This window comes from Malaclemys terrapin, chromosome 3 (genome assembly GCF_027887155.1).
Source record: "Malaclemys terrapin pileata isolate rMalTer1 chromosome 3, rMalTer1.hap1, whole genome shotgun sequence".
Taxonomy (NCBI): domain Eukaryota; kingdom Metazoa; phylum Chordata; order Testudines; family Emydidae; genus Malaclemys; species Malaclemys terrapin.
Genome location: NC_071507.1, coordinates 65,703,036 through 65,718,798, shown reverse-complemented (window position 1 = coordinate 65,718,798; position 15,763 = coordinate 65,703,036). Strand labels below are relative to the sequence as shown.

Sequence of the window (15,763 nt, the reverse complement as noted above, 5' to 3'; positions counted from 1 at the left end):
ACTGAAGGCATGCAAACCTTGCCTCAGTGCATGCACCTTGCAAGGAGTTAAATGAAGTCTCCTAAAGTCCACAAAAGGTCTACAATAAGTGTCAGTGCTGCTTGTGGAAGTGGCCCTTGAGCCAAGGTGAAGTTGGGAGAAATAAGTTTGATGAGACATATAACTAAAGAGGCCACTGAAAATTAATATGGGTTTGGCCTGGAAACCTTAATCCAATGATTGTTTCCTCTCAAAGATCTTAAAGGAGGGCATTGTGTAATTACTCTCTTGGCCCTTCAGATTTCACATGACCACTTCTGCCAAACTCTTCCCCCACCCTCCTGTTCAATCTATATTTCAGGCTATTTGGGGGTGTAGTGAGATGGTTTTGGCAGAGATACTCTTGGTAGGTAAATGACATGCATCTCTGGATCTCTCTTTTGGGTCAGACAACATGGATTGTACCGCCTCTTTGTTCTTCTAGGGCAGAGAAGACGCTTGGATTAGAGGAAGCTGATTGAAGTCAGTGCAGACAAGATGGTGATGCTGCTGGTAGGCCAGGAGAAGCATCTAAGGGTTGTGGCAGCGGTATGGTTTTTCCCATTACTGAAAGGGTCACTCAGTCCTTTGTCAAGGAGATTTACAATCTGGAGATGCTTTTGGGTTCTCACTTCTCTTTGATTCCCTGGTGATATCAGTGGCTAGTCTTTTACCCCTCTGTATTATGCTAGACTATATTGTGATCAATTCTCTGATGTGAATTTGCCACAGTCATCCATGCCTTTACTACCTTCACACTGAATTACTGTAGCGCTCACTATGATGATGACTATATGAAGCCTATTATACCGATTCTCTTAAAGCATCACTGGCTTCCAGTTTCCTTAAACAACAATTCCAGGTATTGAGTTTGATCTACTGCAAACAGCTCGATACAATTATGGCTCTGACTACCTGAGACACTGGCTCTCTCCCTATGCGCCATTTTGGTCGCTGAGATCTGATTCTCTCTGGGCAGGCAGATATTTTGGGGTAAAAGGAAAAGAGGGGCATAATCAAAGATGATTCCTAGTTTATGGGCATGGGTGACATGGGGGAGGATGGATTGTCAACAGTAACAGAAAGTGAGGAAGAGTTTGGGAAGGAAGACAAGGAGTTAAGCTGGTTGTGAGACGTCCAGGAGTTTTCAGAGAGACAGGCTGAGATGCAGGATTGGCAGAAGAGAGACAGGTCAGGAATGGAGAGGTAAATTTGTGAGTCAAAGGTACAGAGGTGGTAACTGAAGCTGTGTGAGTTGATGAGGTTACCTAAAGAAAATGCACAGAAACAGAAGGTAAGTGTGCCAAGCCCCATGAGAGACCTATGGAAACAGGAGAAGGGTGGGAGGCCTGCTGAAAAAGACACTGAGGAAATGAGTGGAGAGGTAGAAGAGAACTGATTTGTAAAAGCCAAGTAAGGACAAGATTTCAAGAAAGAGAGTATGATCAATATTGCCAAAGACAGCTGAGAGGTCAAGAAGGATGAAGATGAAGTGTGCTGCCCTGAGATGAGGCTGTATTATTCTAAAATCGGCATTGTATTCAGCATTACATACACAATTCACTATAATGCAGAGAGTTAGGCAGGCTTGTGTTAGCACTTAGATCTTTTCTCAGTTTTACAAGCTATGCTATGTTAATCACAGCTTTCGTCCCCATAATCCTAACCTGATATGTAGCCTATATTATATTATATAAAAACACGTAATATTCACTTCTCCATAACAGAAGCTTTAGCTTTAAGATGCTCAACTGGTTGAGAGTAAACTGCTTACCTGGTTGGGAGTATTCCAAGACAGATGCCAGTGTGCTGCGGATAAGACTGGTCCATTGCTTATGAGTTTCCTCAGTCTTGGCCATTGGAAGAGTTACAATAGTTTTTATCGCCTGAAGAGTTGCACTGACTGGTGGTGAGACCTGATTATCCACTGATTTTACTGCAGTTTCCTTCAATACTCTTGTAATCAGAAACAGGATTGTAGGTAATATTGTCATACATCCTGAAATAAAAAATAAAGTGCATTCTTGCAGTTAATTCTAACACCAGGTATGGTCCACAACTTCTTTATATTTCCTTAGTGGAACATCTCTTGCTAGAAATAGATATACCAAAATGTACTATAATTTATTTATGTGGTTGTAAATATAATTCAATAATATTTTAACAATTAAGAAACATCTTATTATAATCCAAATATATTATATGACAATTTACTTCATTTGGAGTCATTTGTGTTAATGTAGTTAAAAAGCTGTCAGCAATTCAGGGATTTATAACTCAGCCATTAAAAATCTGCTCTAGGTTGACAAGGAATGATTTTTAAAAATCCATTAAAGAGAGAAAGGATGGTCCAGTAGTTAGGGTACTAGTCTGGGACTGGAGAGATGCAGGTTCAATTCTTTCCTCTGCCCAGACTTCCTGTATAAGCTTGGGCAAGTCACCTAGCCTTTTTTATGCCTCAGTTTCCCATCTGTGAAATGGGGATAATAATACTTCCCTACTTCACAAGGGATAAATACAGTAAAAACTGTGAGATGCTCAGATATTATGGTAATGGGGGGCCACAAAGCACCAAAAATAGATAAATAACTGATTCTTCCCCGATTAGGGCTTCTTTTGCATCCAATTGGAACTAAAAAGAGCCCATACACGTAGAATTTGTACTTATCCTTCCCCCAGCTCATACTTAAAGCCATGAGTCTGGGCAGATAGCTTTCTGGCTGAGAAAACCTGGCCAAAATTCCTTGTAGCGGCCATCAATATAATTCCTTAACTGGTCTGAAAGGTCACTACTGAATGCTCCTTCTCAAACACTCCTTTACTCAGTCATCCCTGAAAGCAAGAAAAAATGGGACCAGGAATCAAATCATAGGCTCCTGCATGGCAGCAGTGCAAGACTCTGGGCTAGCTTATAGAAATTTTTTATTTTTAACTAAACATTTGCCATCCATTAATTACTAATTTGGACTACAGGCCAAGTATTTTTCAGAAATTATTTTCTCTACAATTGTTATTAACTTTGCACCTCACTAAGGGCTCAACCTCAAGAAGTGCTAAACATCTGCAATGTCAATGTAATTTCTTGCAGACGTGAGAGAGGCCTCTGCTGTATTAGAACGAACAGGGCATACAGTGCAAATTTTGATTTTGCATGTTTCCTGATGTCCTGTGACCTGAAAAGCGGGCACCCTTAAATTGCTCTAGAATCTAAACCTCACCATCAATAAATTAGCTTCACTTAAAGTGGTCTGCAACGGAGGTAACATTTTTAGTTACTACTGTGTCACTTGGTCATTTCAAATGACTGGATTTGTCTTATATTTCTCATAAAACCCATTCATTTATGCATATGAAGTTATAGTAGAGTACCGGCTGGAGAGCACAGGGAAGGCAGGTCAGATAGGATAGTAACTGTGGCAGCCACAAGGCGAGCACTTTCTTCAGAGAGCTGGGGTTTGGCAGAAACATGACTTGGAGAGTCTGACATTTTGGGGCTTAGATGTGGCATGTGCCGTACTAGGATAAACATTAGTAGTTCCATGGCTGCAAAGACGAGAGATTTTCCAGGCACAAGGCCACCAGTCTCACCACCTTCTCCTAACACAAGACACGTTTCTTTTTCCTTTATGTCGTCTTCATCTGCAGTGAAAGACATTTGGTTAAATAGTAAAAAACCCAAATAAATATTAGATAAAATACACTGAAAGGTAGATAATACTTTGAGAAGAGCTAGAGGTTCACGTTAATGTATAATGTCAGACAGATCACACAGGTTAAGAAAAATACTTTTAAAGTTAAAATGTGCTGAAGGAGTTTTAAATTGCCTTAAAGGTTTTGTGATTGTAACAATTGACTTTAAAATTCCATAACAAGCCCAGAAATTGATAACATTTAATAATTACAATGTCTGAAAACAGTTGCTGTGTTTCATACTTCTTAAAAAACTCATGTAGTAAAATTATCATCAAAAGATGCCAACTTCTGCATGTTGCCAGGCACAATGTCGTGTGAATTGTTTTTTTTTCTTTATCTTAGTTATAAACAAATAAGATTTTTGTAGAAAAAATATTAAAGTGCTATTCCAGTCTGAAATGTGACTCTAAAAATAGTATTGTGGGATTCTGTGTACTGTCTTTATGATGTTAGTATCAAATGTGCTCGGTTTATAAGATTTTCTTCTGAGTGGCAGACTTACAAGCTATGTTCTCTCCTTTGCCATTGTCAGTAATAAAGTCTAGTAATTATGCCCTCAATACCCCTATGCAACTCCACTGAAATCAAATGATGCTTTAGTGAACACATGTGCTGTCCCATTGCCTGCATGGGTTTGGAAAGACGTAACTTATTGGGTTTTAATAAACAATTCTACTGATGCAGAAAAAGGAATAAAATGCTGTGTTGGTTCTTTCTACAGCACTAATGGAAGTAAAAAGCAGTAAGCCCTTGCCCTGCCCCACAATCACCCCGATAAAAGGTGTCAGTGAAGATAACTGAGGGTATAACTATGAATACATTGAACAGATCTGTGGGAGAAGTAGGAGCCATTTTTACCTAGTCAGTTTTCATAGAAGAACCACACTTTAATAAATCTGAGTTCTTCTCCCAATTAGGAAATTTGTTGCTTTTTTTCTCTGTAAATGCAAACAACAGTTTTAAATTTGTTTGTTTTTAAAGTCTTACTTAGAGTGTTCCTTTTTTCTTGCAAGTAATCTTGAGCTGCTCTCACTATCTGCTGGACAACTCCTGTAACTAGCAGCTGGACTGAAGGAGGATCCCAGGTCAATAAGAGTCGATGCAGCACACTCAGAAGTTCAACACCAAGGAGCTAGAATAAATTAAAGTATTTTTTTTTAGTGTGAATTAAAAGTGAATGGTTCACAGACCCCTAATTATCAGCAAAAATGGTTTCTGGTTAATTTACTGTTATTCTTAGCCATAGAATATTTTTTTCTCAGTTTTAAAAAGCACAGTTCCTTTGGTACACACTAATTGTGTTTTTCAGTTCACTTCTCAGAGAATCATTTTTGCATATGTCCCACCCTTTATCCTGTTATATCACTTATTTACTCTAAGGGAGTGTTTTTCACTCACCATAACCTGGGATTTTTTAAAAGAACAAAAATGGTTAAATCTAATCCCAAGAGCATTCAAACTGTGGTTTAGGAGCTTTACACACTTGAGAAACACAAAGGATTGCTAGTAGGATTGTTCTCTCATTTCTGTTTAAATGGTTTAAAGATTTAAAAGGAGAAAAATTTAAAAAAATGGGCAAGTGTGCTGATAAACAACCCTAATGGTATTAAATGGATGTATTGGTTGAGTTTGGCAATTTACTGTCTTTTAAAAAAAAAAAAAAAAAAAAAAAAAATTCACCTCAACTGCTTGAAAACTAATGTTAAAGTCTGCTGGGGGATATGGAGATCTGATGCTGAAGGGAAAGCCTCCCACGGCCAAAGTAACCAACCACACACAAAAGGTGACAATGATATAACTTTGCCAGATTTATCCAGTAAGTAGTGTATTTCCCCCACAAAATAATAAATAATTAAAGCCCTCGTAAACACCATAAAGCTGCTAAAGGATGAAGACCCATGAAAACAAACTGTCTGAATACATTTGGGACATGCTTGTGATACTATGAGAGAAGTGGCATTAGGCCCACTGAGCTTATGTGAACTGAAACATCTTCCGAATGGTTGACCGTGGCTTTTATGCCACTTACTCAAGAGCAGGGGAGGGGATAACACATAATTGTTCACCCTCAACTCTGTGGCTAGCAAAAATCGAAGTAATTGTAAATAAAAAACAGAAAGAGTACTTGGTCTGCAGTGTTACTACAGGACTTCCATAGTACTTTCCTTATAAAGCTTTCTGCTCTACAAAAGTGTACAGTCTCTGTCAGAGATAATCATAAGATAGATCATGTGCTGTGATTTATCAGGCATTAAGGAAAAGAAAATGGGGTGATAAGTCGACTGCCATGATCTTCAGATTTACTGAATTGCTATTAAAAATTAAACATGAGCCACCAATTAAAATGGAAAAGCTTTTTGCAGATCCCACTTATTCCTACACCAAATCATCATGGCAAATTGAATAGATCTCCTAACCTCCAAGATATAGCAATATATTTCTGCTATGTTTATAATGTTTTCCTTCTTGGATTTAGAATTCATATCTCTCCCTAGGAGAATCTAGTATGTTAGATATTGAACATAATGAGTGAAGAATATTTCCAGTAGAGCTGCTCACAATTTTTTGACTGCTATTATTTTTCATTGAAATCTGTTCTTCATTCAAAAATGGAACTTTTGAAAAAACATTTCTAAACTGCCTACTTTTGAAAATTTAAGAAAAAAAATTTTAAATGAAAAAAATGTAGCACATTTTGTGTTTTGCAAAACGTTGGAGCTTTTCTGTTATTGTTGTTTTTTATTTGCAACTTTAATAGGTCAGTTTTTAAAAAAAATCACTGCTGAAAATTTAAGGTAATAACCAATTTTTTTTACATCTACAGAAAAAGAAAAAATTGGATCATTACGAAAAACAACAAAAACACTTTGAATTTGCCTACATTTCAGTAATGTGTTTTTCCCCTAGTTTTGGACCTGCTCTAATTTTCAGGGATGCGGAAGTAAATAGAATACAGATTAATCACTGAACATTTACACACACACACGCATCAAAAAACAGAATAAGCCACTGAGATTCCAACATCAGTAACATATTATTAGGCCTATGTACTGTACCTGATCCTCTGCAATATGAATTCTAGCACAAGGGGAATCCAGTAAAGTATGCAGTGCCTGTAAACAAGACGTGACATGTTCAACAGGCTCTTCAGGCCTGGGGGAACAGAGGAATTGTATACTAACACCTGAAAAGAAACACACAAAATCTCATTTCTATACCAATATAATGAGTGTTGTTTTATAACATATTTAAGTATTTAAATGATGCAGAAATTGGGTTTGTTTGAGGGTTTTTTAAAACACAAAAGTTATACTCATGTTTTATTTTTGCCACTGAGAGATATTCTTTGTATTAAAAATGCCAAACCAGTCACTTTTTTCCAGTAAAACCAAGATTGAGACAGTAAATAGTAAATCATGGTCACTAACCTATAGATCTTGAAAGGAAACTAATTTTTGTCATTTGCTTTTGCAAATCTATACATTAAAATCTGCCACTTTTAACTGTCTTTTTCAGTTTCTTTATACTACAATATTTTAACTGGAAAAAATAAACTGCAATAGAAGAGATTTTATTTTCGAGTATGACCTAGATATACAACACAATTCTTCAACAAACATTTGTATTATTATTACAAATGTTTAAAATTCAAATACTCCAATTACAGTACTTTCACATGCAATTTCTATAAAGAACTGCCACTATTTAAAGAAAGAAAAAACAACATTTATCTTTTAACAAATAATATGTCTCTGAGTTTATTGTACAAAAGTCTCAGAATTAATTATACGACTGTCAGTGCAACACTGTTTTACTAGTTATTTGTATAGCATGGATCAAAAACTACTGAAAGATATACACAGATAAACATAGAGCAGGGGTTCTCAAACTGGGGGTCGGGACCCCTCAGGGGGTTGCGAGGTTATTACATGGGGTGTCACAAGCTGCCAGCCTCCACCCCAAACCCCACTTTGCCTCCAGCATTTAGAATAGTATTAAATATATAAAAAAGTGTTTTTAATTTATAAGGGGGGGGTCACACTAAGAGGCTTGCTATGTGAAAGGGGTCACGAGTAAAAAAGTTTGAGAGCCACTGACAGAGTGTACAGCATGGGCATATATTCCAAATTCTACAAATCTATACACCTAGACATTTCCATAGCCCCCATCACTATAGTACCTGAATGCCTCAACTTCTAACGGATGCTTTCCTTACAACACCCCTGTGAAGTAGGAAGTATAGTACGATCCCCAATTCCACACATGACGAACTGAGGCACAGCATAGACCAAGTGACCTGGCCAATGTCACACAGGTCTTTACTGAATTATGATCTGATCAGGAGGTATAATCAGGAGTGCTGGAACAATTTTTAGGGGGGGGGGGGAAGGGGGCTGCTGAGAGCCACTGAATCAAACTGTAAACCCTGTATATGGTGGAAACCACTTCAAGCCAGGGGGTGCAGCAGCAGCACCACCAGCACCCCGGGTATAATTTAATCTAGCTCATGATTCTAAAATTATAGAAAGAACACGTCTAGAGAACATAATTTGTATCATCTGAACTGTAATAAATACACGATATGTAGATACCTAATGACTTATTTTTAAACATAATGTAAAAATCAGATATAAAACTAATCTGGAAGATTTCATTAAAAGGACATGGAGCAGTGTTTTTCACAGCTATAAAAATCATTTTGGAGAGATGGGTTGGAATGGACATATGGTCCATTTTAAACTGGCTAGATTTCAAGATGATGGTGTCCTTTTAATGCAACCACACTGTGGTATTAAACTTTGAAATATGATATCATAAAGCTCTTACCTAAAATCAAGTGCATTCTATCTTTGTTTATCTCTGGCAAAGATTTTGTGGTAGGTGGTGTTCCAGGTGCCTGGTTTAACATGATGGACGAGGCACGTTTCTGTGAATTAGGCATTGCTGCAGCTGCTTCTTCTGGTGACTCAGAAGCATTAAATCCTGCACTGTTCAGCCAGAGTGCCACTGCATGTAGGATTGGAGCCCAAGAGTTCCGGTAGTGCAGTCTAGCTGTATCAATGGTCTCTGGAGTGTAAAATGCTCCACCTGTTAAATTAGCATACAAAGTACATGTGTGTGTGAGAGGGCGTATATTGTAAGTATACATTTATAGGGTACATTTGCTGATGTAGATATTCAAATTTGATCATTGTTACTGCTACCTGCAGCACAATTCTCCATGTCAACAGGACTAGCAGGCATCTGTATCATTATGGCTGTCCCCATACCACTTCCTGTTCTTTGATATATTTTTTGCTAGTAGATGATAAAGTGAGACTAAATTTCCTCCCTGTCCTAACTTTTTTCTATGCTGCATAGGACTGAGGGAAATCCACAAAGGACCAGGAGGATACAATGCAATCCAAGAAATATCAGCAAAACAAAAGAAATATTAGCCACCCTAGAAACCTTAGCCATAAAAAGCCAAGTACTGGCTCTATATCTGAGTCTCTCTTTTCCTTATTTAAGAAAAAAAAAGGAAAGATTCCTTAATTATGTCCCAATTACAAACAACAGCTTAAAAACAAACACCTAAACGTTTGAAAAATCTGTTACATTCGTCATATAAACTCTCATTAATTTATAATTAATTTGCAAAGTTATTAAAATCCAACTAAATTTTTTCAATGGAACCTTAACCTGGTTCAGCTGTTTAAAATGTTATAGTACACTGTAGTTCTATGGATATATTACAGCCTTCCATGGATTAGAATACAACACTTTACTGATTTCCTCACCAGTGGCCCCAAGCTTTCTTACATTTGAACCAGTGTTGTATGTATATATCAGTATTTTTCTGAGTTGGACTGTGAGCTTTTCAAAGCAGGGACCTTGTTTCTTCATGTGTTCGGTAAAATACAATATATGCCACTCATAGTCTAAAAGACCCTCAATGCTGCAAACCTGCCTATGCTTAACTTTAAGCACAAGTTGTCCCATTGACTTCAATTAATTTACTCACATCTGTAAAGTTAAATGCATGCAAGTGTTTGCAGGACTGGGGTATGTCTACTATTATTAAAATAATCAGAATGTGATCATTTATATTATTGTTGATGCATGTATTATAATCTATTATTCAATTCTCAGACATTGTTTACTAATGTATTCTCATCTATTTTAATTTTCAGTCATTAATATTTTCAGTGTATTTTTATGTTTTTATTATTCTAAAGTACGAATTTAGGCTAAAATTTCAAAACATGTTTGACTACCTTTAGGCAGCTAAATCCATGTCTAGTCATCTAAAATAAAACTGCCTGGTTTTCAGAAATGCTGAGCATTCACAACTCCCACAAGTCAATGAAAGCTACAAATACTCAGTACCTTTGAAAAATCAGAAAACTTTATTTTAGATAATCCTAGACATGGACTTAGGTAATCCTGGAAATGACTAATCGTGTTTCAAAAATGTGTACTTTATATTTGATATAAATTATAATCAGAGAAAAGGATAGTGTAAATTATAAGTTATGGGGAGACTTTGGGAATTAAATATATTTCAAAGACTTGTTTCATTCAATTTAGAGTTAGCAATTTTAGAATGAATTATACTTAGAAAATCGTTGTGTATTTTACTGTTGCTATAGTGCTCTGTGGAAATAAGAATTGCAATGAATGCTAACAAAACTTGATCTGTGTCACTGAAATGCCAGAGAAAACTATGACTAAGTTTGAAATTCAAGTTAAATATGTTGGATTTGTTTCTGAACAGAATGTAGAAACTTCACTTGATTTTCTTTGGGCATGATCCTGCACTCATTCAGGTCAATGCCAAAGTTCCCATTAGCATCAATGGTGAAGTTTCAGGACTTTAGTAAAAATGCAATGTTATGATTGAGATATAGTTTTATGAGTTAGTTAATCACTAACTTTACATTATTTCATCCCATTTATAGAACAGTTATTATAGGTAGTAGATATTTTAACATTTGTTCTACTCCAGTCACTTCAAAGACTGAACACGGCAACTAACACAATCTGACTCTAGAGACAAAGTGATATGAAATATAGCACCAAAAGACATTCTCAATTGCTGTACATTTTTCTAAAGTAACTTTTCTGAAAAAACAGAGGCATAAATGAAATAAAAGATGTTTGGGATGACATACAAAACTCAGTTGTCGTTTCACCACACAGCAGTAATAGGTCATCTCAAATGCACGCTCATGAAACTTTATACCACCACACAAAACATTTACTTCAGCCTTAGGATTTCTGTCTATACATAACGAAAAAGGTCTACATCCAAGTGTTAAAGTTATGTTAGAGTTTCTGTAAATGCAAAACTAATTTGGGAAGCAAGTAATTTATAGAAGAAATTCAAAATTCCTCCAACAATTCCTTACCAAGATGTTCATTTTGTCTTTCATAATCATAAAAAAAATGAATTGCTGTGCTTACCATCTGGTGGAAGCTGACTAGCAAATTCAGCTGGTAAAGTCAAAAGAGCATAGTCTTTCAACGCAGCTAGCCAAAGGCGACTCAGAATAGGCAGTTCAGGTTGTACAAGTGTTATCAAACTGTCTGGAGGTAGCTCATCTACAGTACCAAAATCCTCCTCATCATCATCTGTATTCTTTATTGCTCGCTTTGGTTTGGTCTCTGCTTCCTTTTTAATTTTCATAGCTACAACATACACCTATAAAAACAGATACAAAATTTTTGCTTTAAAATTCTAAAAAGAAAAAGAAAAAAGCCTTCTTTCAATAAAATGACAAATTGCACTTGTAAATTACCTTTATTTTAGCTGTTATGGAATATCATGAAAAGTTTTACATTTTTTGACAATCTGAAAATACTGCAAAAATACTGCAAAATATCATACTGGAAGATTTTATGCTATGCAATAGATGGAAATAAAGATAGGAAAAATGAAAAAGCTATTAGGTTTTATCAGTCTATATTTCCAAGTTAAAACTGAGTTTGTTGCTAACATTCACAGCACAGTAGCCAATCTGGCTACTAACACTTTAACCTGAAGAGTGCCAGTTAGGGCTCTTCTCACAGAAAATGCACCAATTTAACTAAATTAAATCTACTTAGGAATCAGTTTAGTTACATCAGTGCAACTCACTTGTGGGTTTACTCTTAAATCAGTTTAGGAAGGAATAAAATCAGTTTAGTTTCATTCAGGTCACTTTCTGTGTGTAGCTCAGGCCTTGTGAATAAGTGTTCTTTTTTTTTTTTTGATTGTGTAGTGTTCTTTAAAGGGTCTGTAAATTGGTATCTGTGGTACCCAACATGGAGGGGCTGAGGGAAAATTTTAAAACACTTACACAAGGACACATTTACGCAAATAAGGAGAAAGATTGGGGGGAAAGATTTGCGATAGGAACAAAAAGCAGTGTTTTTAGAAAAGAAATATAGCAGACATAAATGTCCCCACACAACAGATGCTTTGCTTCAGATCAAAGCTGAAAATAGCTTAACACTACAGAGCTGAAGTGCTAATACTTTCCTTATTTTCTCAAAATAACTTCCAAGGAAATTAAATGCAAGAGAACTACAGTATGTTAATGCAATAGAGAAAACAAAGACCTGCTTGTGCTCAGCTTCTTCAAAACACTATTCACTACTTCTATTCAGTAAAGTAACACTTTATAAAACAATGCACAATGGCAAATATAGCAAAGTTCACACAAAGCAGACTCTTTAATCAGTACTTTTATTTTTGCATTATAAAATGTATAGTGCAAATGGTTTCAGAAAAGCTTTAGAAAGACCTGGACCAATCTGTGTTCCATTTGGCACACCATATTCAGGGTCCTCTGTAATAGCTTTCACATCACACATGCTCATTAAATACACCCACATTTAAAAGGTTATTCACAATACAGTAGTTCCAGCCAACAAAAAGAGCATCATCACCATTAAAAATACAGATAAAAATGTTAAATTAAACCCGAACATTTTTACAACAATATTTCATCATTTAGACTGTCTTGCAGCACAGTATTTAAATATTAAGAATATTTTCTGTCCAATAATTTCTTATGCTCACTATCTCATCTGACTCCTATATTAACTTTTGGCCTGATTTTCAGAGTTACTAGACTCCCTCTGCTCTTATCAACTTCAGTCATAGTTGTGGGAACTCAGCCCTTCTGAAAATGAAGCCATTTTTCTACAACTTCATCAAACTATTCACACTGCTAGAATGACAGTTCATAATGCTTAGCCAAACATTCAGATAGTTTCTCTTTCAAGTCCCTTTTAATTTAACCCATATGGACATCCTAATTAATTACCATACACAATGTTATTTGTGAACTCCATCATTTTTAGATACTTGTATGTTCCTTGGTATCTTACATTCCCAAACAATGACTTCAGTAGCCCCGTAGTTTATTATTCCCTGTTTGGGGAATTCCTGGCAAATTAGTAGGGCCCTACCAAATTCACATTCCATTTTGGTCAATTTTATGGTCATCGGATTTTAAAAATCATAAATTTCATGATTTCAGCTATTTAAATCTGAAATTTCCTGCTATTGTGATTGTAAAGGTCCTGACCCAAAAAGGAGTTGTGGGGTGGTCACAAGGTTACTGTAGAGGGGGTTGCAGTACTGCTACCCTTACTTCTGTGCTGCTGCTGGTGGCAGCGCTGCCTTCAAAGTTGGGCAGCTGGAGAGTGGCAGCTGCTGGCCAGGATCCCAGCTCTGAAGGAAGCCCTGCTGCCAGCAGCAGTGCAGAAGTGAGGATGGCATGGTATTGTATTGTCACCCTTACTTCTGCACTGCTGCCTGCAGAGCTGGGCTCTTAGTCAGCAGCTGCCACTCTCCGCCCGCCCAGCTCTGAAAGCAGTAGCACAGAAGTAAGTGTGGCATGGTCAGGGTCGGTGCTACCATTTAGGACAATTAGGTGGTTGCCTAGGGCGCCAAGATTTGGGGGCGCCAAAAAGCGGCGCCCCCATTTTTATTTATTTATTTATTTATTTTTACACAGCGGCCATTGCGCTGGGAGGGAGAGGGAATCTGAGCCGCCGGCAGGCAGCCCAGGGGGTTGCCGCGGGGGGGGGGGGTGCCTCAGGGCATGGGGGGGAGCTGCCGCAGGCGGGGGGGGGGGGCGCCTCAGGGTGGAGGGGGGTGGGGAGCTGCTGCAGGGCTGTGGGCGCAAGGTGGAAGTTTCGCCTAGGGCGTGAAATTTCCTTGCACCAGGCCTGGGCATGGTATGGTACTCCCTCTCTTACTTCTGGACTGCTGCTGGCGGGGCGCTACCTTCAGAGCTGGGTGCCCAGCCAACAGCTGCCGCTCAGCTCCGAAGACAGAACAGAAGTAAGGGTGGCCATACCATGACCACCCCTAAAATAACCTTGCAACCCCCCTGCAACTCCCTTTTGGGTCAGGACCCCCAATTTGAGAAATGCTGGTCTCCCCCATGAAATCTGTATAGTATAGGGTAAAAGCACACAAAAGGCCAGATTTCACAGGGGTGAGGGGGGGGGGGGACCAGATTTCACAGATTTGATGCTTTTTTCATGGCCTTGAATTTGGTAGGGCCCTACTAATTAGCTATGCTTTGATTTAACCAGCTCATGAATTTTGTTTTTAAATTAACAGGCAAGGGCATGGGAAGGAAATCAACATTTGACAGAGTCTGGAAATTCTGGGGTATGCACAATGGGTGGGATGGAGGAAAGGTGGAGCTGTGGGGCAGTCGTGGGGAGGAGAGAGAATAGAAGCAACATGACAAATGTGGACAAGTTAGATAGAGAGAAGATGAAGCACTCCAGAGACAGACATGGAGAACCAAAAGCTTAGAGAGGGTGGGAGGAAGTCAGAGTAGCTGGAAAAGATAGAAGGTTTGGGGCTGGCTGGCCGGCCAGCTGGCTAAAAGGATGAGACGTTGCAGCTATGCTACAGTAACTAATCTGAGGTATAAGGTAAATATTAATGCTGAATGTTTACCTCAGCCCAGGCTTTCAGGACTGCCAGTTTTTCCATAGTCGTGGCACTCTCTCGGTAAAGCTGACTGGAAGACCCCTTTCCCGCTTGCACTTTGTCCAGGGAGGAGACAAGGAGATTGTGAACTCGGCGAAGATCATTCAGGTCACTTACAACCTCACTTCCTATCCATGTGCTACATACCTAAGCAAGAACATTTAAAATCATTCTCAAAGGGTTTTTTGGAAGAAATCATGCACAATGATACCTGCTCAAGCAAGAACAGATTTTTATGCCAGGTTAAAATCTTTCTGTAACATATCCTAATAGCCCCCTTTGACAAACAACAGCCTAGCTAAGTTTTTCCTTTTCATGATACTCTAGACCGGCTTAAGTCAGTAGTTACGAGCATAAGATGGTGTTTGCAGAGCTCATGGCATCTGCAATTTATAATGTAGATACCTGTAAAGTATGCCATGCAATATTATGCAGAGATGTTTGTGTTTATTTATGAACCACAGTAACTAGTAGAAACAATAACATTTTTACTCTGTTTTTGAGTATGTCAGCCTAATCATGCAAAATACAATTTTTTTCATTACATTTGTTTTGAATTGTGTACTGGATACTAGCCCTTTTAAAAGTAACCTATAAACAACTTTTTTTTTTAAATCTAGCAATTGTAAAATTACATACTAAATGTCCCCAAAATCACCAGAATAAGAGGGGCTTTAAAGCACACTAACAACTTCTTTCCTGTTTCAAGCTACTTTTTAAAAAGGGTCCATTTATCCATATGTTACCATGTCTGTAAAAGTTTTTTTCCCAAAACCATGTCCTAAAAAAGTCAATAAAACATTTTTTGAAACTATGAGTGGGTGTTTTTTTTAATTAAACAGATCCTTAAGATTCAGACATCATGTAGACCACCTGTTCAGCACTATACCCCAGCAATCATCCTCTTAAATACAATCACACCCTCGAAGCTGTAACACCACAGAAAGGAGCCAATTTATAGGGGTTCCGTAAAGTTAAAGATTTCCAGTGGGGATAATGTCTGTGACAGGCCTTATTACAATTACTAGCGTTGTCTAAACTAAGCTGAATAATGCACCTTCCCCCAAC

General features: G+C 37.7%; 1 protein-coding gene across 2 annotated transcripts in view; it reads right to left on the bottom strand.

Moving 5' to 3' along the window:
- HEATR5B (HEAT repeat containing 5B) overlaps nucleotides 1-15,763 on the bottom strand; it is a 90,671-nt gene that overhangs the window by 10,408 nt on the left and 64,500 nt on the right. For both annotated transcript variants that reach the window (XM_054023343.1, XM_054023344.1), the window contains exons 27-33: nucleotides 14,663-14,842; nucleotides 11,158-11,395; nucleotides 8,539-8,799; nucleotides 6,768-6,895; nucleotides 4,699-4,843; nucleotides 3,388-3,657; nucleotides 1,793-2,017 (exon numbers count right to left, since the gene is read on the bottom strand). In XM_054023343.1, coding sequence (XP_053879318.1) covers nucleotides 1,793-2,017; nucleotides 3,388-3,657; nucleotides 4,699-4,843; nucleotides 6,768-6,895; nucleotides 8,539-8,799; nucleotides 11,158-11,395; nucleotides 14,663-14,842 — 1,447 coding nt within the window. The remainder of the gene's footprint in view (nucleotides 1-1,792; nucleotides 2,018-3,387; nucleotides 3,658-4,698; nucleotides 4,844-6,767; nucleotides 6,896-8,538; nucleotides 8,800-11,157; nucleotides 11,396-14,662; nucleotides 14,843-15,763) is intronic.